This window comes from Schistocerca nitens, chromosome 2 (genome assembly GCF_023898315.1).
Source record: "Schistocerca nitens isolate TAMUIC-IGC-003100 chromosome 2, iqSchNite1.1, whole genome shotgun sequence".
NCBI lineage: Eukaryota > Metazoa > Arthropoda > Insecta > Orthoptera > Acrididae > Schistocerca > Schistocerca nitens.
Genome location: NC_064615.1, coordinates 145,628,592 through 145,654,495, shown reverse-complemented (window position 1 = coordinate 145,654,495; position 25,904 = coordinate 145,628,592). Strand labels below are relative to the sequence as shown.

General features: G+C 43.0%; 1 protein-coding gene across 1 annotated transcript in view; it reads right to left on the bottom strand.

The window, feature by feature from the left end:
• The window catches only part of LOC126234879 (uncharacterized), a 93,723-nt gene extending 69,759 nt beyond the window's left edge, over positions 1 to 23,964 (bottom strand). The window contains exons 1-3 of the mRNA XM_049943619.1: positions 23,954 to 23,964; positions 20,293 to 20,545; positions 3,654 to 3,996 (exon numbers count right to left, since the gene is read on the bottom strand). Coding sequence (XP_049799576.1) covers positions 3,654 to 3,996; positions 20,293 to 20,545; positions 23,954 to 23,964 — 607 coding nt within the window. The remainder of the gene's footprint in view (positions 1 to 3,653; positions 3,997 to 20,292; positions 20,546 to 23,953) is intronic.
• Positions 23,965 to 25,904: the final 1,940 nt, after the last annotated feature.

Below are 25,904 nucleotides of genomic sequence, written 5' to 3'. Positions count from 1 at the left end.
AAACCTCGTTAAAACAACGTACCTCGTCATAGCCTTTTCATAGGGACCAAAGACGTTATAACTTCATAGGGAGAGATCAGGACTACAGGGTGTGTGCTCGAGTGTCCCTCGACTGAGTTGGCGTAACTTCTGAATTAAGAAATTTGCTGTATGGGGACGTGAGTTGTCAGGAAGCAGCAGCACGTGATGGAGCGCCATTCCACAACTGTGGTATTTAACAGACATGCTGACCAATAAAGGTTCTTCGTTCTCTGACAGATGTCTACCGATGTTTGTCCTTCGGCAACGACGGAAAGGATACCAGCACGTTGGACGTGTTTGAACGCATTTGTTAATAATGTCGCCATTGTTCACGTTACTGCACTTACCTCACTCACTTTGGAAAGACTCGAATGCCACACTAATGCCTTGCCTACATGTCGATGCTTATACATCCGCATCGGAGTCGTGCTACGTTGTACATATGGTGCAGCAACACCCTCAGACTGGAACTTTTTGACCGATCCTTACATTGTACTGCCAAAATGAAAAACAAGTCTACTACTTTTAACGTGGCATTTTCAGACTTAATTGGCCTATTTTCACTTCCGTAATAGTTCATCCTAGAACGTCATTCCTCATACCAGTCTTCCAGCACCTTTGGTGTCTCAGGCAGAATTCTAGCCTCATCATCCTATCTTGAAGTGTTTAATTCTATTTCTTGAATTTGAATCGTTTTCCCAATTTATCCTTGGTTTCTTTTACTTCTTTTTCCATGTTAATAGCTAGTAACAATGGAATAGGCTAAAACTCTCTGACATTCCCTTTCAGTGCTCTGTCAAATTCGTGTCACAGTATTACATTAGCCATCTCATCTCCTTCGACTTCCTCTTCCCTCTCATTGAGATTGTCTTCAATATGCGGATTCTGCCTTTCCCGGTGTGAGGTATGCTTTTACAGCTTTACATTTTTCCTCTAATCAAATTCGATTATCCTAATTTAACTTAATGTAAATCTCTTTTTTATTGGTCTATATTCTGTACTGGCGGCTTTGTTTTTATATTTCTCTTCTCAGTTAACTCATCTTCTGTCAAATAACGACTTTATTAGAGGATGAGACAGCTGTTATTCCAGTGGAGCTGATCCTACTTAGATGCCAGCGCTACCGACCTCAGTCCTCGCTCTTTCATTCAAATGAACCATAATTGTACTTATGTTGAAATTCAAAGGGCAGTGGTACCCCGTAAGTCTTGGTACTACATGGTACTACATCTCATAAACAGTACAATACTGTTGTGGTCACTAGTGTTTCGGAACATGACATGTAGTGCGTATTACTGACCTTGGGGCTCCTCAAAAGGCGACACCTTACGTATTCTTATTTTGACACACTGACATAGTTAATAACGACTGCAGTGGGCACGAGAGCATCAAAATTGGACCGCGCATCGATGGAAACGCGTCGCCAAGTCGGATGACTCACTTTTACTGCTACGTCAGGTCTGTAAAGGCGTTCGGATAAGTCATGCAGACGATCGGGCTCGCAAAACGTGACCCACCTGAAGGACGGCTGCTGGTGAGGGAGAATTATGCTGCGCACGACATTCACCTGCTTCCTTGGGCACTGTGGTGGTTATCTAAGGCACCGTAACAGCTTTCGATTCTGAACATTATGGTGAATCACCTGCATCCACTGACGATTGATTTTATCGCCAGCGGCGATGGAATTTTCCATCACAGCAACTGTCTATGTCACTCACGTTGATGCCTTAGTCACCAAAATCACTGTATCTCTACCTGACGTAAAACATCTAGATTGCTATCGGACATCAACTCTGGTCCCACCAACTGCATGCCCGTAATTCGCAACTTGTCGAGTATACATATGTCACCTGTTAACTCCATAACTCTACCAGTGAGTTAATCGAGTCCATGTCATGAAGGATTGCTGCTTCATTGCGTTCTAAGGTGGTGAGCCGTGGCTGGCTCATGCCATGCGTTGGGTTAAACCTTGGTTGCTATTCTGTGTTTAGTCTCCCGCGGTTATAGCGATTATGCTATCCTCTCTTTCCGCCGGTGGCAGCAGGGATGTGTACCGATATTCGCACCTAGGATTATCTTTGGCCTGGCGCTTATAGTTTCCGTCTGGGCTGCGTGCGGGCAGTTGGTCGGTTGGCGTGGAGCAGTGAGGAAATCTCCACGGCTTGTGGTTTGGCCGGGCCGCTGGCGACCTCTATGCGGTGTCAGAGTGTGGTGCTGTTTCCATTGCTACAAGTTTCTTGGCTCACCGATCCTGGACATGAGAGTGAGTTTTGACTTAATCCGCCAGCAAGTCACGACTCTTCACATTGTGTTGTTTGGAGTTCGTTGCCGGCTGTTGGGATATTCCCGCGAGCAACTATGTGTGTTTTCAAGTTGGCAAATTTCAGCCACCCTCCGGTGGAGTTAAGCTGAATTTGGTTGTTTGAGTTGAAGTGCACCAGCGCAATCTTCACCCTTGTGGCCGTTAACGTTCCGGTTACCTGCCATGGTCGTTGACGTAAATTCAAGCAGTGTATTTTCCTCATCGTGTTGTCGCTGTCCAGCACGGTGTTTGACAGCTCAATGTATAATTGGTTGTGGGCGCCAATATGTTCTACGTTATCAGAATGAGATTTTCACTCTGCGGCGGAGTGTGAGCTGATATGAAACTTTCTGGCAGATTAAAACTGTGTGCCGGACCGAGACTCGAACTCGGGACCTTTGCTTTTCGTGGGCAAGTGCTCTACCAACTGAGCTACCCAAGCACGACTCACGCCCCGTCCTCACAGCTTTACTTCTGCCAGTACCTCGTCTCGTACCTTCCAAACTTTACAGAAGCTCTCAGGTCAAGCGGAGGTTATCTTGTCGATGGGTCCGTTGCCTGTCTGGCGGATGGGTTGTCGTCACATCGAAAAAGGTTGGGCCGACTGCCTGTCTCACCAAAGCGAGTGTTAGTGTTTGAATTGCAGGCCGACCCTCGAAACTTCTGAGCGCCCGTGAGTGTACTGCCTTTTCTTGTTTGTACTTGTTGTTTTTACTTGTATGGCTTCTAGCCGATTTTTAGATTAAGGTTGTTTTGCCCTTAAGGCGTCAGATGGTTTGGGCCTTCAGCCTACTTTAAGAACTGTTTACGTAAAGCCTTTGGAATTTTTAAAATGAATGTTATTGAGTATTAAGTGTTGGGCCTTCAGCCGATTTAGAATTTAAGTTGTTTTGCTCTTAAAGTGTTAGATTCTTTGGGCCTTCAGCCTAATTAAGGAAGTATTCTAAGATAAGGCTTTGTCTTTTACATTTCTGATTTTGGTTGAGCTTTAAGTTATTGGCTTTTAGTCGTTTTTAAAGTAAAGTGGTCTTGCCCTTAAGGCATGGGATTGTACGGCGCATGCAGCCGCTAATTAAGTTTCATAACTAAATCTATGTTATTTTTTATTTTTCTTGTCACATATAATGTTTGATAAAATAAAAGGTTGTATGTTCGAGTGTAACTGACAGCCGCTTATTTTGGCCCCTTTCCACAACTTAAACTGCCTGTTCTGTCCTGCGGATTAGGCAGGGCGTCTCAGGTGGACCAGCACAGTAACAGGGAGGTGGTAACAATGTTTTCAGAGTACACAGCAAAACAGAGGGCGATAATATGGGTCTTCAGTACGTACCGAGCAGCTTGGTGGAGCTGGTCTTGGCGATGAAGAGGGCGGCAGTGGCAACGAGCACGGAGACCCCGACGGCGGCCCACAGGTACGCCGAGAAGGGCAGCAGCGGCACCTGCCAGCCGGGTAGGGGGCGCGGCCTGGGAGCCAGACACGTGATGCCGGTGCGGTAGTAGGAGCGCGAGTAGTCCAGCCAGATATGCTCGTAGTACCAGTAGCCCAGCGACGAGTAGCTCGCGTCCACCAGATCGCGCACCACGGCGCCCATCAAGCCGTTCCCGGACCCGTTGTCCCAGATCTGGCCCCACTTGTCTTCCGTCTCCAGCGTGAGGCGGCAGGTCGCGTTCACCTGTACGATACGTTCAGGTAGAAAATTAATTTTTGCTGCTAGTGTTATACAGGGTGATGAAGCTAATATCTTCCGCTCAGATAGTCCCCGAGCTGGTTAAGATGTCGTAATTCTGTTTGACCCAAATGGGAGCCCACAGGCTTGCCTCGTTGGATAGTTTCTTGTCAGACCACCGAAGCTGTGTAACGCCAGGCGTTGCCGGTACTTTAGTGGCTATCTGGGTATCTCACCCACTGTTGGCGATTCTCTTTGCCTTTCGGGTAAAGACGAAAGGGAGCCGCGGTGTGAAGTGCCTGTTCGCCAGTCCTGAATTAAATTCGAATCTTCTCTGCTGTTAAAAAAAAAAAAGCGTGTGACGAGGGCCTCCCGTCGGGTAGAGCGTTCGCCGGGTGCAAGTCTTTCGATTTGACGCCACTTCGGTGACTTGCGCGTCGATGGGGATGAAATGATGATGATTAGGACAACACAACACCCAGTCCCAGAGCGGAGAAATATCTCCGACCCAGCCGGGAATCGAACCCGAACCCTTACGATTCTCAGTCTGTCGCGCTGACCACTAAGGTAGCGGGGACGGACTTCTCTCCAGTGTCTCATGGGCTTACACCACGTGACACTAAGGATAGCGATCCGTACATCGGTTAGGGCCGTTAATTTCAGAGCCCCCCTTATAACGCGAAGATAACACACACACACACACACACACACACAAACACACACAACACACATACTCATTAAAGTCATCTAACCCTGTCAGATACATTTAACACCCAAATCTCTCACATCGCGAATGAAAGGTGTCAGTGTGCGCGAAGGATAAGAAAAGCCTTCCCAATTATGCAGCTGAACCTGCCCCTCGGCATCTCCCAGTCAATACATCTCACTAAATGACGCATAATCTATTTCAATAGTTATATCGGTTACCGAGCTACTAGTTTAAACAAAGTTCGATATTTCAAAAGGAACTACAATAATCATCTTGAGGTGCTGTTCTTCTTGTTGTCTCCGTACTTGCTAAGAAAATGGGATGATAAGCTCCGCCTTATGCAAGACACCTTTTTTCTTTTGTTTCACCCAACAAACAAAAGAAAAAAGGTGTCTTGCATAAGGCGGAACTTCTCATCCCAGGAACTACAATAATTTCTGCTGCTAGTAGAATATTTGCAATACAGAAGAACTCAAGTGCGTTTGACTCTTCAAAATTCGACTAGTAGTCTCGCAAAAATTACAATTCTTTGAACTCATGGTTTACCTATTTTCAACAATTTAGATAGGCTGACTTGGATGTAGTTACCAGTTGTCAGCTTATATTTCCTTACTCTAATTACTTACGATTACATGAAACAGCGCAAGCCTTTATCACTTACTGCATTTACCAAGACTTCAGTACTAACATTTGTCAACTAAGATGGACCAGAGCTTGTGAAGAAAATGACTCGGTAGTGTAATGAAATTAAACCGAAACATGCTGTGTTACCTCGTCGTGTCACGAACTGAGTCGTGATTGAAGAAAACGGTTTTCACAGACCCACTCTCTGCAACTTTGGCAGTGAATTTCGATTATTTAAACTGAAAAGAACCCGTTTTACTTTAAGCCAGCAACCACGATATAGTTTGTCAACAAACATCAAAAGAGCATAAAACACGAAAACTCCCGTAAAAAAACTCGTAAATAATTAAAGGAGTGGCCATAATTTTGTTTATTTATAACAGTAAGAGCCGAATAAACTCGCAATTTTCACGAGTATGTAGTAATATGACTACTCATTGAATGTAAACATACTTTACGCAGTTGCCAACTATTAGATTTAAAATTTCAACCTATAGCGCGCCTTGCAGTAATAGCAGACGTGCTGCCTAACTGCGATTGGTCGGCACTCAAGATTTTAATGTCTGACACCACAACTTACAGGGGGTGGTACATATCACAACAAAACACGTAAATTCATCTGATAAAAACAATGTTCACATTCATAAAAACACGTCCTTCCAAAAGAAAACATAAATCACTCTCAATAACAAATGAAATAAAATATATAAAACGATAGAAGTAGAAAATTGTTATGACTACTGTCTGTGATGAAATTAACAACGCCAATACCGACTGCAAATACGCGTTAGAAAAGCTACATTTATTTAAGTTCATTACAAAACAAAAAGAAACTACATGTGGAAGTGTTTGAAAAGTTTGTGGTCTTATCTTTTTGATGACCATACGTTGTGATGTCAACGGTGGCTCATCGGTCCTGGTGGTGTAATTAAAGCAGGCCAATCGGTTGTGAAATGGCAGCAGATACGTCCTCTTTCTTGAAATGTGTTTCTGCAGGTGGTTATTCCATTCTTCATTGCATTCCTTATGTCCGGCAGAACTTAGTTGTTGGTGTATAGCTCCACGTTCGTATGTGTACGATTACACTGTTGCCTACACACGTTCTAACGTCCCGTATACAGTTTGAAAACACTACAGTATTCAGTTCTACCCGCAGACCACGATATTACAATCCGAACATGTTTAGCAGTCACTATAGGAAATTCACAATTCTGGAGAAAACAGTGCCACAGGTTAATAGCAGTTTGTCTCTTTCCATGGCGACAGTTAAAGATTACGCACGCAGCAATTTGTTAAGCGGCTAACGAAATCAGTATTTTAAAGTATATTAGCTTGTTCATCTCAGTTAAGTGCAAACAGTTCAGTTCTCACAACGACAATCATAGTCATTACCCATATTCGTTGTTACTGCTTTTAATAGTATTCCAAGAAGCTCACGGTATCCACACAGTGTAACATTTTCGTGTGATTCTATCTAACACGATTACACAACATAAACTGAGGGCAGGCCACGAAACCGATGGCATTCTGAATGTCACTTTTCGCCTGCAACTATCGAAATAGCTCTCACACATCAATTCATACGACTGGAAGGGTTACAACCCGCCGAAGTTGAGCAATGACGACACAAGTTACCACAGATGACACATTACAAATATTTAAAAGCATAGAAGAATCTTGAGAAACAAACCACTGAGGTACAAAGAAAACAGATCATGGACATGTATCACGTAAATCCATATTTCGAAAGTAATGTGACGTATATCGCTTTTTTCACATTATAAACCCGTAGAATAAATTGATGTACGTTACAATGCCATGGAGTACCTGAATTGACATTCAACTGAAGAGTAGGATACCAGTACTATGGAAGGCGAGAAAAGCGTCAAACGTAAAATTTGGATCTTATACTTCAGTTACTCTACATACGTCAAATGAAGAACTGGGTACTAGTACTAGCGAAGGTGAAAAAAGCGACAAATGTAATATTTGTATCCTGTATTTCAGTTAATCTGTGTAGGTCACATGAAGACTAGGATACTAGTACTAGCGAAGGCGAAAAAAGCGGTAAACGTCAAATGGGTATCCTGTATTAGGATACTAGTCTTAGCGTAGTCAAAGCAAGCGACAGACATAAAATTTGAATCCCGTACCTCAGCTGACCTATATGGGTCAACTGAAGAATAGGATACCAGTACTAGCGAAGGCGAGAAAAGCGACAAACGTAAAATTTGTATTATATATTTAAGATTATCTACATAGGTCAACAGAAAAATGGCCAGGGACAAAAATCGTACACAATATATTTCTCTTTATAATACATTCCTTTCTTTCTATTTACCATTAGACGCTTCGCCGCAGTAGATAATCGATTCATTATCTATGGCCCGAAAATAAACAAATAAATATCTATGACTAAAATATGACGTCATTGGTCAAAGCCGCAGAGTTGTACCCCGGTCTATTTCTTCTACATATGTCGCGATTTCCGAGGGTATGGTTAACATGGGAGTCTAAGAGTGCAACTAGAATTGCAAGATTTCTTATTTTTCGCCGTAGTACACAAATAGGAATGACTTCTATAGCTCAAATTTATTTACCGATTCCAAAGTTTGTTATTTTTCGAAGTAGTACAGAAGGCAATACCAAAAACAGGAATTCTCGAAGAAAGAACTGGACACACGCACTGCGAAAACGCTGAAAATAACGATCTTAAATCCTGCAACAAACCGTTGTACACATCTATTGCAAAAACGCTCAAGATAACGAAACATGGTTTCTTATTTGTTGCGTTTTTTTTCAGTAGTGTGCACTATCCATTGTTTTAAAATTTTCATATATGGTACCGCTCAGCTATCGATCACAGGTTCTTTTATTACGTCATTTTCATTACGTGTGGACTGATAGTTCGTTAAGGTTTTAGCTGTATGATGTCGCTCTATGCATCACTACAAACACGCAATAAATAACGGACCTAGCAATCGACAGCTAGAATTGACCTATGTAGGTGAATTCTAGTTACCGATTCCAAGATTAATTATTTTTCGTAGTAGCACAGACGGCTACACAAAGTAGGAATTCTAGATCAAAGAATTGTATGCACTTACTGAAAGAACGCTGACAATAATGAACCTTCGAATTGGTGACTAGAACTGATCTGTAGCTTAATTCCACTAACCACTTCCCAGACTTGTTATTATTCCACGAATTTTCGTTACTACTGTAGGGCCATTTCTTTCAGGATTTCTGTGTTGCGTTCTTCTTAGTTCCCGTTAATGTCCTTTTACGTTTCCTATATGTCACTGTTTGCGTCATTTTGCGATTGTTACGTTGATTTTTGGTTTGTCTCCACTTTCACGCGGTAATTCCCTTACATTAAATTTCTGTTATGTTTCACAATATTACAAGTTTAAGTTACGTGATATTGTAGTGGACTGTAAAGGTCGTCTGAGGTTCTTTCACGTACTCACGCGACCTCTGATAATTTATTTCACGTATGTGTATTTCTGTTAAGTTAACGTCTTTCCGATACAATTAGTTCAATATAATTAATCTCGTGAACTGTGACTGTGGATTGTTTATTACACTGTTGTATCGTCTTCTGCCATACGAATAATCCTCTCTGCATTCAACATCGCCTCTCTGTATCTTCTTTGTTTTAGGTATGACGTCATTGGTCGAAGCTAATGGGTGGAATCGGACACTAGAATTTATCCGAATCTTTTGCATACTGAGTTAAAAGGAGATTCATGTAGCAATACAAATAAAGCAAAACATAGTAACGTTTCATATTTCAGAACAAAACCGAAAAAGTACATCAGACCATCAAAGACACGATTAAGGAGTAAAAGGAAACACCAGAAAAGAAAGAAGAAAAAGAAATTATAGCTCATTATAAGCAATACCTTCATCAGAAACAATGTCATTACAGTGGCACAACAGAGGAAAGAATAAAACCAATACACGAGATCGTAACCACATTGGAATATCCCATGTTACAACGCGCCGAAGTTGAGCAATGACGTCACAAGTCACCACATACGATACATTGCAAAGATTTAAAAGCATAGAAGAATGTCTAGCAATAGGGTACTAATGAAATCATTAAATGGTTATGAAATTAAACAAAATTTTCCGCGTAGTAATGTTATCAGAAGCAGTGACTCAACCAACAGAAAAGTCAAAACAGCTTAGAGTGAATTTAAAAGCAAGGGCGTCAGCGTAAGAGTGAAGGGAGGCTTCGGCTGTTAGAGGACAGGCGGCAGGTGGAAAGAATACATTGAAGACGTCTATGAGAGGGAGGAAGTGTCTGCTGAAATAAGAAAAACTGGGAGTCAGTTTGGGAGATATAGCTGATGCCGTATTACAGTCTGAGTTTCATAGATCATTGGAAGGCTTGCTATCAAATAAGGTGGAACGCGTAGTTAACAGTTATTCGGAATATCTAAAATAATTGAGGGGAATATCAACCAAGCTGCTGTTGAAGTTACTGTACTGAATCAATAAGACTGCTGACGTACCATCAGACATTCGTGAAAATTATCATCCCTGCAATTCCAAAAATAGCAATAGTAGATTAGTGCGAGTGTTATCGACTGGCTTATTAGCTTATGCATCCAAATTCCTCAAAAAAATATTGTGCAAATGAATGGAAAAGAAAATTATCGATCTCTTAGGTGACAATTGGTCTGACTTAAGAAAGGTAAAAACTCAAGAGCAACAGTTCTGATGTTCTGCCTGATAATGTAAGCAAAACTTAAGAATTATCGAGTCACCTTTATAGGATCTGTCGACTTAAGAAACGCATTCGAAATCTGTATACGGGTAGGTGTAAGCCACAGGGAAAGACAAGTGATATTCTGTATGTATAAGAACCAAGAAGGAACGGTAAGAATAAGATATCAAGAACAAAGTGTCCAGATTAAAGAGAAGTTACGTCAGGGATGACGTATTTCTTCCCAGCTGTTCAATCTCTACATCGAAGAAGGAATGACAGAAATAAAACATATGTTCAGGAGTGGGATTAAAATTCAGGATGAAAGAACATTAACGATAAAATTAAATGAAGACATTGCTTGCAAAGAAAGTGAGAAAGAATTATGGGACATGTTGAGTGGACTGAACAAAGAACTGAACACAGAGTATGGATTGAGAATAAACGGCAGAAAGACGAAAATAATGAACAGTGGCAGCAATGGTATTAGCGATAAACGTAACATCAAACTTGGGGCGAAGTAGATAAGTGAAGGAATTATGGGACCCTGGAAGCACGTATGACGAACGAAGCAAGAAGCACATAGAAAGTAGACTTGCACAGACAATCGGAGCGTTCCTGGCCAGAAAAGATCACTGGTACAAAACATCGGGCTTTACTTAAGGAACAGATTTCTGGTAATGAGCGTCTGGAACACAACATTGTATAGAAGTAAAACACTGACTATGAGGAAACCTTAAAAGGATAGATCCAAAGAGATTGAGGTGTAATGCCGTAACACATTTTCCTAGCCGTGTTGTTATTCTTGCCTGTTTCATAGTTGTAGTCGTCTCATCATGTTTTCAGCGGCCGGTGGAAGTGGTTTTGTGTTTGGCTTGCAGAAGAGGTCTTAGATTTTTTCCCAGTCCTTCTAAATGGGTGTCTGCATCCCTGTAAATCGTAAAGTGATGGTTTCGAGTGCCCTTTTTCCTGATGACTTCGAACTGTGTTCCTGTTTGTTAGTAGAATAATGAACAACTACATTTGCTAACAACCAGTATATGAAAGCTGTTGGCTGTGAATTCCTCCAGTTCAGTGATCATAACTCAGGCTCTTTCCTGAAAGTGGTTAGAGAGCTACAGGAATTTTTATTATTGGCTTTCGAGTTATCAAGCTGAATACTGTCTCGTTGGTTAAAGAGATGCAGGAGACTCTTATTTATATTGATTTGGTAATGAATGAGTGTAGACCATTACTCCGGATATGTCAATAAACGTACCCAGGTATAGAGCGTCAGGTCTCCTCATTGGTGTCGAACGCGGCATGTCACACAAAAGAGAGTGGATTACGTCCGCGACAACGATCGTCATTTTGCAAGCTTTAACGATGGACGGAGCGAACGTTTCACTACTATAGAAGTGTACCGAAAAATAAGTGGACTGATAAGACGTGAAAAGTTTTTTCGCTTATTCGGCGAGGAAAGCGAAGTGGAAAACAATTACAAAAGACAGAATAATAGGCAGCTGCTGCTAATCCTGGTTCTGGGAATACGCAGACTAAACTTGTTAGGTCTTCCGTCTCCTATTCAGCCTCGAGAATGGAATTAGTATACCACCATCTGTCTGCGTGGGCTACGGCCTTGCCACAGTGGATACACCGGTTCCCGTCAGATCACTGAAGTTCAGCGCTGTCGGGCGTGACCGGCACTTGAATGGGTGACAATCCGGACTGCCATTTGCTGTTGCCATCTTTCGGGGTGCACTCATCCTCGTGATGCCAATTGAGGTGCTACTCGACCGAATAGTAGCGGCTCCGGTCAGAGAAAACCATCACAACTACCGGGAGAGCGGTGTGCTGCCCACACGCCCCTCCTATCCGCATCCTCAGCTGAGAATGACACGGCGGTGAGATGGTCCCGATGAGCCACTTGTGGCCTGAAGACGGAGTGCATCTGTCTGCGTCCAGAGTGAATTCTATGTGTAAGTTTGAGAAATTTTTCCAAATGTTTGGGTAGCGTGTATCTGAAGTGGGACGTTCGTACCAGCCCGATATTCGCCTAGTGGGGTGTGATAGACCGCCTAAAAACCACATACAGGTTAGCTGACAGACCGACTCTCGTTGTCACTCCGCCGTGCGGATTCGAACCCGGATCGGCGCACCTCCCTGTCACGAAAGCGGGCGCTCTAATGCACACGGACATCCGAGCGAGTGACAAGGTGATAGAATGTTGTTAAGGTATCAGGGGATAACTTGCATGGTAACAGAGATTCCTGTAGAGGGTAAAAATGATAGAGGCGGCGACAGTCAAGGAGTTGTGAGAAGAATTCGTGGCGCACCGCATGAGCCAATCAGAGGACTGATGGAAAAGAAAAGACATAGACATTTGCTATAACTATTAATTAAGTTTATTAACTCATTTTTATGAGGCAACAATGTGCTCTTTGCAACAAGATGTAGCATGATAAAAAAGGTGCAGTGATTTTAGGTAAAAAGGGCACTTCAATTTTCACTCTTGGATAGTGTATTCAAAACACAAATAAACTCATTCGTCTTTGTTCCCATACAATTGTATTGGAAACGTATTTTTTCCCATTTATATGGTGATGACGAGAGCTGCAAACCTCGTGTGGTGGTGTTAGTAACATCATCCACCTGCTATACTACATACCGTGCTCACACATAAAACGTTTGATGTTGATACCGTATTCATTTCATCACAACTACGACCGCTGCCAATCCAGTAGTGGTGTTTAATGCAAATCCGCGTACCCTCAATTATCTGAACCTATGCATTTCACGTCCGCTTTGTGTGAAAGCTCGTAATAGACTTGTGATACTTACGCATGCTTAGATCACTCACTGTGCTCTGCAAGCTCCCCTAACTTTGGTGCTTCCCTAATCAATAGATGATCTATTGTTCTTTATATTGCGCATGTTTTATGGTTTGCGTAATACAGTGAATCGGTTGGAACCAGATTTTACTTCTAAGTCCGATGCCTTCAACAGTGTCTGTTACCTCCAGAGCCCTTACAGGCGTATTATGTGCTACGCCACGCAGCGACAATTATACTGACAACTACATGGTTTAAATATTGTCTCCTTACGAAGTATTTTATATGACGAGAGCGTTTTGGTCATAAATCTGTTCACGCATTACAACAAAAAATTTATTAGATTTTCTGAAGAAGACACAAGCAGTTGGTGTTGAAACAACGTTTAAGTACAATCTTGTTGCGACCGGTTGACTGCGCTGTACAAAACATTCTTGTACGGTTGCTGTCTACAATAATGTCGATAACTGTAAGACATACGTTTTATCTAATTCCTGGACGCTTGCAAATATGATTCTTTAAATACCAATATTCATAAACATGAACGTTGTTTTTACATCCAAGATAAACGTTTTGTTTATAGTCAAACCCGTTTTTACATCAAACAGAATGCAAAATTACGCTTTTTGTGTGCTTGTGTGTGTGTGTGTGTGTGTGTGTGTGTGTGTGTGTGAGTGAGTGAGAGAGAGAGACAGAGACAGAGAGAGATAACGTGCGTTTAGCGTTTTGGTACTTGCCACACCTTCAGCCTACGTCACAGCTATCACAAGATCAAGGATGTTGTGAACAGACAGGCAACAGGCCAGGCCAAATACGCTGCGTGAACTAAAACGAAATTTCGTGGGTTCTTAGGGTATGTGATTTCTCTGCTTTCAAAATCAGCAAAAAATTCACTAAGAACTTGGCATTATAAGCGCACTTATGAATATGACGTTGCACCATCTTTTCTCTAGATGCACGCACTCGTTTGGTTGGAGAAGGAGTCGTAAAGGCGTTTAGCCGCTTCTGGGACAAGCTGACCCACAGCTGTTGTGACAAGTTCATGACAGCTTGTACACTGGCACTGGTCCCACAAATTTTCTGCCAGGAACAGATCTGGAGATCTTGCGGCCACTGGAGTAATTCAGTACCGCACAGACAGTTCATAGAGACACGGACTCTGTAAGGGTAAGCATTACCCTGTTGGAAAATGGTAACAATGGTCCTGTATCGTGAGAGATAACACAGGAGGACGCAGGATATCCATGACGTACCATTGCGCTACCAAAGTTCTTTCAGTCACTATTAAGCGTGAGCAAGTATCATACCCGAAGGCTGCCCACACAATCCACACCGAGAGCAACAACGCCACTTTGCTTGATACACAATAAGGTGAGCCTTCCTCGTAGTGGTCGACCAGAAGCTTGACGTACAGTATATGACTGGCCTCACTTTCCTATGGAGTCCAACACTGGGTCACTGTCACATGAGAATGCACAACGAATAATCATACTGAAAGATTCGATTAGCCAGCACCAGTGTGAGTCCTACTATCAGGTCAATTTCAGAGTCTGCAAGACGCTGATGACACAGTGTATAAATATGAGCATGCCGCATCTCCGTGTCCTTCAGAGTCATCATTCAACTTCTGACACTATTCACGCTGCGTATACATCCCACAAGGCCTGGTAAGACCAATTAACATGGGCAATACTAATTCGCTATGGTGGCCATTCTATAAGCCATATAGAACGGAAAACCCACCAATAATGAGTACGTATACGAAGTTGCATTGTCATCTGACCATGTCTACTGTGTAAGGCAGAGTAGATTACGTTGTGGACTGAGCACAGGGTTTTTGGAACCCAAAGGTAGACGAGACCACTCCTAATGGCCTCCCAGTGTAATCGGTAACAGCTAGAAGTAATAGTCGAATTACGATAAACTGGGTTTAAGTCTTCTGTCTCCTGACTGGTTTGATGGCAGTCAGCCATGAATTCCTCTCCTGTGCCAGCCTCTTCACTTCACAATGGCGCCAACATTCCACGCACGTTACACGCAGTTACACCAAGTAGACGACTGGCATCAGAAGCAAACCTGATCTGTTGAAAATTATCGGTGCTATTGTAATTTAAAAATGTGAAATTAAGTATTTTATTGGCCTCGACAGTTGAGTAGTCAGCACGACTTATTACCATGCGGTGGACCCGGGTACGATTCCCATTACTGCCAGGAATTTTTCCTTGGTGGGAGGACTGCAACAGCACCCACCCAGCCTCATGATAACAATGGGTGAGCTGGTAGACCGAGTAGCGGCTCCTGGTTTGTTTGAACTGACAACGCAGGAGAACAATGTGCTGAATCCACGCCCCTCCATACAATGTCTCATGACGCCATTCTAAGAGTATCACACGGCCGTCGGTAGGTGCCCATAGATCCAACAAAGCGTGAGGACGAAGTTCTTTACTGGAAATTTAATATCCACCAAACATACACACTGGTCAGTAGAACATTATGACCACGTACCTAATAGCCGGTATGTCCAGCTTTGGCACGGCTAACAGCGGCGGCGCGTCGTAACATGAAAGCAGTGAGGCTTTGGTAGCTCGCTGTATGAACTTGGCATCACATCTGCACACACGAGTCACCTAATTCCCGTAATTCCGGGGAGGGGCGCGATGTGCTCTGACGATGTGTTCAATAATATCCCAGATGTGTCGTTGAGGTTCAGATGTGGCGAATTGGGGGACCAGCACTTGCCACTGCGTTCCTCGAACCAATCTATTTCACTCCTGGTCTTGTGACATGGCACATTATCCTGCTGAAAAATGCCACTGCCATTGGGGAACATGAGCTTCATGAAGGGGTGTACGTGTTCTGCAACTAGTGTGCGATTCTCCTTGGCCGTCATGGTGCTTTGCACAAGTCCCACTCGATACATGGATGCCCATGTAAATGTTCCCTAGAGCATAATGGAGCCGGCGCCATCTTGTCTCCGTTCCGCAGCATAGGTGTCAAATGAGCTGTTCCCCTGGAAGACGACGAATTCCCCAGACCATGAAACGCTCGTGCATGGGTCGTCGGCTGCGGAGGCCTATCGTTCAGAGTGTTCTGCGGACTGTGTGTTCAGACACACTTGTACTCTGCCCAACATTAAAATTTGACGTTAATTCCTCTACGGATTGCCTCCTGTCCTGTTTTACCAGTCTGCCCAGCCTACGACGCAAGACATCTGCATTCTACATCTACACATATACTCCGCTAGCCACCAAGCGGTGTGTGGCGGAGGGCACAATTCGCGCCAAAGTCATATCCCCCCCCCACCCCCCGTTCCACTCGCGGAACGCGCGAGGGAAAAACAACGACTGTCTGAACGTCTCAGTACGAGTTCTTCCTTCCCTTATCTTTGAATGATGATCATAACGCGATTCGAAAGCTGGTGGTAATAATATATGCTCTACATCCTCGGTGAAATTGGATTTCGGAATTTAGTGTGCACCCCTTCCGTTTAGCATGTCGTCTATCTGCAAGTGTGTCCCACTACCAACTTTCTATGAGATTTGTAACGCTCTCGCGATGGCTAAATGTAACAGTCACGAATCTTGCCGCTCCTCTTAGGACCATCTCAGTCTCTTGAACCAGACCCAACTGGTAAGGGTCCCATACATACGAACAATACTCTTAAGACTGGACGAACTAACGTATTGTAAGCTATTTCCTTCGCTGAAGGACTGCATCGCTTCAGGATTCTACCAATAAACCGCTACCTAGAGTTCGCCTTACCCGTTACTTCTGTAATCTGATCATTCCATTTGAGATCATTTCGAATAGTCACACCCCGATACTTGACTGATTTTACCGCTTCCAAACACAAATTATTTATTGTGTACTCATACATTAATGGGGATTTTCGCCTTGTTATACGCAGTAGGTTACACTTACTAATATTGAGAGATAACTGCCAGTCATTACACCACGCATTTATTTTCTGAAAATCCTCATTGATTTGTTCACAACTTTCTCGTGATACTACTTTCCTGTAGACTACAGCATCATCGGCAAACAGTCTAAGGCCGCTGTCAATACCATCAACCAGATCGTTTAAGTAAATCGTAAAAAGCAGAGGACCTACTACGCTGACCTGGGGCACACCTGAAGTTACTCTTGTTTCTGTTGAAGTTACCCCATTCAGGACGACCTACTGCTCCCTGTCTGTTAGAGAACTTTCTATCCAACCGCATATGTCATTGGATAGACCGTAAGCGACAATGAGGTGCGGCCGCCCAGCTCTACGACGTCTGGTTGTGGTATCACCTTGGCTTCGCCACGTGTTGAAGTCAATCAGCACAACACTCCTCGAACACCCGACAAGTCTCGCCGTTCCCGAAATGCTGGTGCCGAGCTTCCGGGTCATCATAATCTGTCCTCGGTCAAAGTCAGATAACTCGGGCTCCTTCCCCTTTCTTTCTAGTAGATGTGCCGTGACGCTGCTATCATTTGGAAGCGTCTATATCGATAGGAGGTCGGTGGTCAGAATATTCTGACTGATCACTGTATTAATGCAATAAGCAGAGAGGAGGGATTGTATTATATCCTAAGTTTACCACATGCTTAGAGTGCAGAGAAATCAGTAGTACATTACTGTACTTAGCTGTTGGACGTGGTAAACTGTTACAAATTTAAAGTCGTTAATTACCGAGTGATTGACAGTGTAATTAAGGTTAAAAAGTCATTCTACTTGGCCTATAACCTTTATATCAAAATATTGATGAACTCTCCGAATTCGAAACTCGATTACTGCACCTAGTTGCTCACGCACCGGCACAGTGAAATTACACTTTGCTATGTTACACGCTGCAATTTGGAGCCCTTTAGTGGCAGAGGGTTGCAACGTGCTCCAGACAAGCGAGAAAGTCGGCTAAGTAATATGCACATTTAATACCTCATCCGATATTGAGAACAGAATAAAAAAATCGCAGGCATTGATTTTCAGTACGCCCTCCTATGTTACTGGTATATTTATTGCCTGGCAATTATCTTAAAAGTGGAAAAATTGCACTGCTCCACAAAATTTCTCTTTTATTTTTTACAGAAAAGAAAGTAACCGTACTTTATAGATTCAGATGCGCTGAACACCGATGAGAAGATTAAAATTGACTCTTAGCTCAGAGTTACAAGTAAATAACGTGTTTACATTTCACATTCACACGTAGGTGACATTATAACAGCTACTTGCAAAATAATTGTAATAAGGGCTCCTCTGCCATGAGTGAATTACGTGGATTATTCGAGTACAATTTGGCAACGCTGCTTTACGCCACAACTCATATGCACCATCCAGATATGTGAGAATTTTAGAATGTAGAAACCAGACGCGATTTTGTCATCTGTTACGGCTGCGTCGTCTTGTGCTGTGTTGGTTCTCTCGTTACTGGAGGGAGTGTCGCGGCTTTTGGCAGTGAGTGGGTGAGGTGACGTGTTGAAGTCGATGAACTGTATTATTGTGCACATGTACGCTTTTACAAAAACTCCCTGCACTTGCAGTAACAAACCTTGTAACTTTTGTCGTATTTTTGCAGAAGAAGGTGACCATTGACCGAAGGTCTGAGACAAGCATAAGCCTTGTATTTTGGGTGGCGAGTTGGAGACCAAGAAAAATCGTGAATTTTACGCGTATGTTGCGCATTTTGTCTACACTGAACGCTTGAATGCGTGTTAAAATGTCTCCATGAGGTTCGGTGTTAATCTACAAATCATGCACCGGAGTGTTATTTTTGTATGATACCTCACTTGAGCAAAGGAGTCAGTACCCTGAAATCCCACCTGTCATTCACACACTGGCTCACGACGAAGGACTGCCATTTCCCGTTCTCCTGCCATCAAGCAATGAAAGCGATGGTGCTGAGGCGATGCATACAGCCGAAAATGTGCAGTCATCCGCCAGTGACATTAACCCTGCACTTACACTAACATTGCCTTCTGGAGAACCTTACAAAAGCACGTATCGTGAAATCAGTGATCTGATTAGGGAATTAGATTTTCAAAAGCATAAAGCCAAACTCTTCGCCTTGCGATGGCAGCAGTGGAATCTCGTCGGTGACACACCCAACAAATCTGATGTCGCGGTCAAAGCTATTGCTAAAGAACGTAGTTATACTTCTATTGCACATTAATTTGGGACTCTTGACAGCATTCAAGAATGAAGGCGCATTTCAGTGTGTAAGAAGTTTCCACGACTCAGTACAATCACGAAGGCGATGGCAGCCGGCCCTTGTGGCCAAGCGGTTCTAGGCGCATCAGTCTGGAACCGCACGACCGCTACGGTCGCAGGTTCGAATCCTGCCTCGGGGCATGGATGTGTGCAATGTCCTTAGGTTAGTTAGGTTTTGGTAGTTCTAAGTTCTAGGGGACTGATGACCTCAGATGTTAAGTCCCATAGTGCTCAGAGCCATTTGAACCATTTGAAGGCGATGACAATTTCACTCTGCAGCGGGGTCTGCTCCGATATGAAACTTACTGGCGGATTAAAACTGTGTGTCGGACAGAGACTCGAACTCTAGACCTTTGCCTTTCGGGGGCTAGTGCTCTACAAACTGAGCTACCCAAGAGCACTTTCACCGCGAAGGGAAAACGTCCCCAGTTCGAGTCCCAGCCCGGCACGAAGTTTAAATCTGCCAGGAAATTTCACAAAATGACATTAATTGGTCCGTCTGTTGGGGTAATACACAATGCGAGTCCACTCTAACCCCTTATCAGCTGCGTGATTGTCATTGTTTCGCAATGTAACAACACCGTTCTTGGGAAAAAGGAGACCAGAAAATTACAGGTATCTTGTGGACGAACGCATTCATGCTTATATGGTTTTCGACTGCAACACGACAGTGGAGATGCACTTCTTTTACTGCCACCTCAACGTGTTTGCAGTACATAGGACTGTGGACTATTGCTATGCTGCTGAGTTATGTTCGGTATTACAGAGAGATTAGGTTAGCAGTATAGGCCTGAAAAGTGATGTCCAACTTACTTGTAAACCTGAGCTATGACACAATTTTAATCCTGATATTCGTGTTCAGAGCATCAAAACCTATAGAGAACGTCTTCTTCGATTCCTGTATAAAATTCACTGCAGATCAGTCTTATGTCAGGTAAATAACGAAAGGTCATCATACAAGTAATTTTGTACACAGGACTCGTAAATTAGCACACCCTTTTATGGAAACGTCCGCAAACAATCGTTGTAATTCAAGTTAATACATTAACAAATTAAAATTCCGTACAAATTTGTTGCGAATCATGTACTGTCTACGGACAAAATATCACTCACATAAAAAGTGTATCGTTGCGATGAGCTATAAACGAAATTAAAGGACAACCAACAGGTCGTTGGGCTCTACAAACAGTCAAAGTTAGAAGAATTCAGTCTTTCTAGAAATGAGTGTAAGATACAGTGTGAAACAGAAATTAACCTTCTTGAGGAACTCCAATATCATTCGGGCCTCGAGGCCGTCCTGGAAAGTTGGGTCCTTATCGTCCAGCACGACATAGGGCGGGTAGTGGAAGGTGCCGAAGACGAACTCGCGGCCCTGCAGGTCAGACAATTTGTCTGGGAAGAGGTCTGCAGACGGCGGCAGCAGGCCGCGATCGCGCTCCCAGCTTCCGAGCACCACCTCGTCCCTCCACGTCAACCGACCCGTGAAGCGCACGGAAATCAGGTCGAATCTGCTGGGGACAAGACACACGTGAAATCAGGCTGATGAACGCTGATGATAAAAAACACTGGATGACAGAGATTCATGCAGAGAATATAGTTCTCTAATGAAATTTTCTCAGGATGCAGATACTTATGAGACACAGAGATTATTATTAGCTGGTGCATGTGTTATCGTCTTACGTCAAATATCACTTTAGCAGAAGCTATGAAACTTCTGTTGCATATTCTCGGTGACCTTATCAATTTTAGATAAATAAGCTAGTTTTCGACCTTACGTCACTGTCGTCTCAGGAAAGAAACTAACTGTTCTAAGAGTAACGGAATCACACATGTTTAACTGTTGGTAAGGACGGTAGGCCTATAGGGAAAAAAGGATGGAATCGATTGATTGATTTAATAATACAATAATAACACACTTATAGAAACATTGCAATAATAATTTGATCACAACGCTAAGTTGCACTCCTTATTTAGGCGAGTACACTGGTTCCAAACATAATAGTAACAAGCAAAAGAGAATATGACATTGAACATTAACTGGGTGTCCAGTATCAGCGCAGAATGTAACCAACCAGACGACGTTCAACGAAATAAAAATAACGGGATACATAAGAAAATTTCAATTAAACTTTCGCAATGTGTTCGTTTTGAAATCATAGAACTGTAAACGGTGCAGCAAGCATGGGAAGCATGGAGTGAAAAGCATCAGTCTTCATTTTGTGTACGATCGACCAATAAGAAGCAGTGAGGAAATAATTACAGTAAAGTTAATAATTATAAAAGAAGCTTTCCTGTCCAGGAGCTCAGATGCTTCCTAAGAGAACATCACCGACGCATTGACATATAAACTGGAGCCTCAGTCCACCAATAAATAGCAGGCACAGAAATCCCACAACAACCAACCTGAGGCAGTGTAGTATTAACAATGGAATTAACTGCGACTGCTGTACGCAAATAAAGCTATCGCAAGTGCAGCCACCCAGTACACAGATGCAATCCTCTTAACATGGAAAATGTAAAGAGCCAACTGTAGTTGAAGACATTTTCCCAATACAAGCTTCTTGAGATTACAAAGAAACAGCATGTCTCGTGGCACCCCGTAAACAATATCTAGCAAGACAGGTTTTCGTTTAGAGCATACATCGATACAAAGAGGATAACAGTATACACTGACTTTACAGAAGTCGTGGAATTTCTCCTAATATCGTGTTATACCTCCTTTCCCCGGCGTAGTGCAACGACTCGAAGCCCCCTGCAGAAATACTGAGCCATCCTGCCTCTATGGCCGTCTATAATTGTGGAAGTGCTGCCGGAGCGGCATTTTGTGCGCAAACTGTCCTCTCGATTATATCCCATACATGTTCGATGGGATTCATGTCGGGCGGTCTGGTGGCCAAATCGTTCGCTCGAATTGTTCAGAATGTTCTTCAAACAAATCGCCAGCATTTGTAGCCGGATGACATAAAAATTCCGTCGTTCTTTGGAACATAAAGTCCGTAAGTGGCTGTAAATAGGCTCAGAGTAGCCGAATATAATGATTTCCACTCAATGATCGGTTCAGTTGGACCAGAGGACCCGACCCATTCCATGAAAACACAGCCCACACCATTATGGAGCCACCATCAGTTTGTGCAGAGCCTTGTTGACTACTTGGGTCCATGGCTTTGTGGGGTCTGCGCCACACTCGGACCATAGCGTCAGCTCTTACCAACTTAAACCTGGCCTTATTGAACAGGTCGTAGGTTCCCCCCCCCCCCCCCACCCACCCTAAGGGAACTAATGAGGTCTTCGGTCCATAGACTTACACGCTACTTAAACTAATTTATGCTAAGAACAACACACACACACACACATGGTCGACGGAGGACTCGAACCTCCAGCGGGAGCAGCTGCGCAATACGTGACATGGCGCCCCCTAGTGTCCAACCGATACGGTCACGAGCCCAGGACAGGCGCTGCGGGCGATGTCGTGCTGTTAGCAAAGGTACTTGTGTTGGTCGTCTGCTGCCATAAGCCACTAGCGCCAGATTTCACCACACTGTCATAAAAGACAAGTTCGTAGTAGGTCCTACAGTGATTTCTCCTGTTATTTTACGCAGTGCTGCTTGTCTGTGAGCACTGACAACTCTACGCGAACGCTGCTCTTGTTCGTTAAGTGAAGACTGTCGGCCACTGCGTTTTCCAAGATGAGAGCTAATGACTGAAATTGGGTATTCTCGTCAGAGTCTTGGAACTTGGATCGTGGGATATTAATTCCCTAACGATTTCCGAAATGGAACGGCCCAACGGCCTAACTACCACTCCGCATTAGTGTCTGTTAGATCTCGTCTTGTGGCCATATTCTCGTCGGAAACTTTTTCACATGAATCAGCTAAGTACAAATTAACTCCGCCAATGTACTGGCCTTTTATATCTTATGTAAACGACACCGCCTTCAATTGTATATGTCGATATCGCTATCCCGCGACTTTTGTCGGCTCATTTTGTAACACACTTTAATTTTTTTTTTTTTTTGCTCATTCGTAACTGGATCGAGACCATACAATGAATTATAGTAATACATTTTAAAAAAAGTTTAAAAACTCTCGGCGCTTGAGGATGGCATTTTCGTTAAAAGTCCGTTCATGTATTTTTAACCATGTTTCTTCTCTCCGTGTTTTCTCCAAAATCGGACTTCGTTATCAAGCAAAACCCGAAGACGACGGTATATCGAACTGGACGACATATTGCTTTGAAGTACGGAACCTTTTTCCATGCCAAGTCACCCAACAATCTTACAATGACTAAAGACACAAAATAAAACGTACATAGGTTAGTAATAACTATATACTGAAATAAAAACACAATTTAAAATTACTACACTTACATTGGTACCTCAATTATGCAATTACGAGCGCCCTTTGGTTGCAACTCGTGAATAAAAGAATGAAATATTGCAGTATTAATGGCTGTGTCCCACATACCTCCGATCTTGACAAAACCTAGAAAACAAGAGGCGACTCTTCCCCTTTCGCTAATAATATGACTATCAAAAATCTTCAAATGTTTCCAGCGGCTGTAGACAATATTTATACAGCCATGGACTACATCTATGGCTTAAATTATTTCTTTTTTTTTTATTACTTACAATTACGTTTTCCGATAGTAATAGCTCAGCATGCAAATATGCCTTTAAAACACATAAAGCACTGTGGGTAGCCCTTGTGAATAGAATCAGTTACGCCACACCATGTCGACGCAGGAGGAGGTTCTGAACTAAACGCAATATCGTTTCTATAAGATTATAGTACCTGTTCCAGTTGAGGATTCCGTACTACAATGAAATACACAGACATCGTGACCACAAAATAATTCAGTGCATCGGACGTGGGCGGAAGTTAACCACACCAGTGGCTCATTCATCAAACACAGATTACCGTACCTCCATCTCTGCAAAATGCACAGTAATTGGGCACATGCACGCTGCCATGCTAATCATCCGCTCTCCACTCGCGGGCCAGCCACCAAGCCTTACTCCAGGTTCCACTCACTGACTAACTGGCCCACAGTAGCCTCGTGCATGCCAACGGACAAGTACCAACAAATCCTCTCTTAATTTGCGGGCAGACCGCCGAGCACAAAATCCTTCACTGCCCTCTAAGCGCATGCGCTCTCGCAGATGAACACTCGCTATCCAAAAAGACAAACTGCAGAAGTGGAAGTCAGTATAAAGGCATTGTCTGTTGATATAGTTGCACACAGTGTGCATGCAATAGTATGAGATACAGTATACAGAGAAATGCAGTCAAATGGTTATCGCATTTGACGTCAGTAGTACAGTATATGACAAGACATCAGCGATACATGTGGTCCAGTGGGGAAGCTGGTATGAAGGTAGTCGGCTCCGTGCCGTGTTAATATGTGCGTGCACGTGCGTTTCCTACTGACACGAAACGTACACCATTAGCGACAGTGCGTATTGTGTACAAAAACCACGATTCTAACATAGCCCCACGGAATACAGTTATCATGTGATGAAAAGAAAAAAAAATCGGTAGACAAAAGGAAATCGGACTCTCTAATGGTAAAATCGCGAAAAAGTGGAACCGTTCAAGTACAGTTATTTGTAATTTTGTTAGATTCGGCGTACGAAATGGACGGAACGGAAAATATGGGCAAAGCACAAAATTATCTTAGGTATCGAAGTGGTTCCATTATCGCTGATCAAGGGCCACAAACAGTTATTCTTCTGAAATTCTTGTTTATTTCGGTTGCCAGTAAATGCCAGAGTGTACGACATATTCTGTCAAATGAAAACATCTCGTAATCGAGAACCGACTACAGAAACCTGCCCCAGCATCCAAATAGAACCAGGCTAGACTGAAGTTTGCTGAAACACATAGATCATAGACTTGAAAATTGGGTAAAGTGACCTTCAGTGATGTGAAGAAGTTTAATTCGGATTGACCGGCTAGCACCCAGTATGAATGCGCTAATTTATAAACAGAACAGCAGGTATGAATGAGTAGAAATTGAGGTGGTGAAAGTAATATGATATAGGTAGCATTCTGCACTAAACGTAAATCACACACTGTTTGGACGAACACTACAATGAATAGTATTCACACTCAGATGCTAGAGACAGATTGGATTAGCACGTATGAGGCCTAAAGACGAACGTCTTAATGTTTCATGTTTCAACAAAATGCATCTGTGCAAATTTCTGCACAACAAAAACGTCGCTTGAAGATAAAGATATCGATGTCTTGCCCTAACCTGGACGTAGCCTGGATCTGAACCCCGCTGAAAACCTTTGGCGAATAGTTACAAAGCGTGTTTATAGCAATGGAAGGCAGTTTGAGGCCGTATGTGAGCTGAAAAGAACGATACGAGAAGGGTGGATGACAAATTCACTTCAACAACTACAAACCCTACCAAAATCCATACCGAAGAGAATTTTATAGTTAAAAAGAACAGAGGTTAAACAAAGTACTAACAACGCAATACCACAACTGGTGAATGAGTGCTTATATAGCAATTTCCAACCTGGAAATGCAAACGCCCTGTTTAGTTATTTGTTTTATGAAAGAAAATATGTGATTCTGTCATGATTGTTTATGTGTTACATCTGTCTACCACTTTTATAATAAATTCAATGCGTGTATGCTTCAGACATTGTACGTTACTTTCGTAGCAAACCTGCTTTTATACTGATTTCCACAACTATACGCTCGCCAATATCAAAGTACAAGCAATGGTGCTAGCCCGAGAAGCGTGATCGTTATAGTGCTGCACACGGCTTAAGGGCGACTAAGGTTAACACAGGCGACAACAAACAGTCACTTGTAGCGTCTTTGTTTCCATCTCAATCAACAGTACCGCATATTT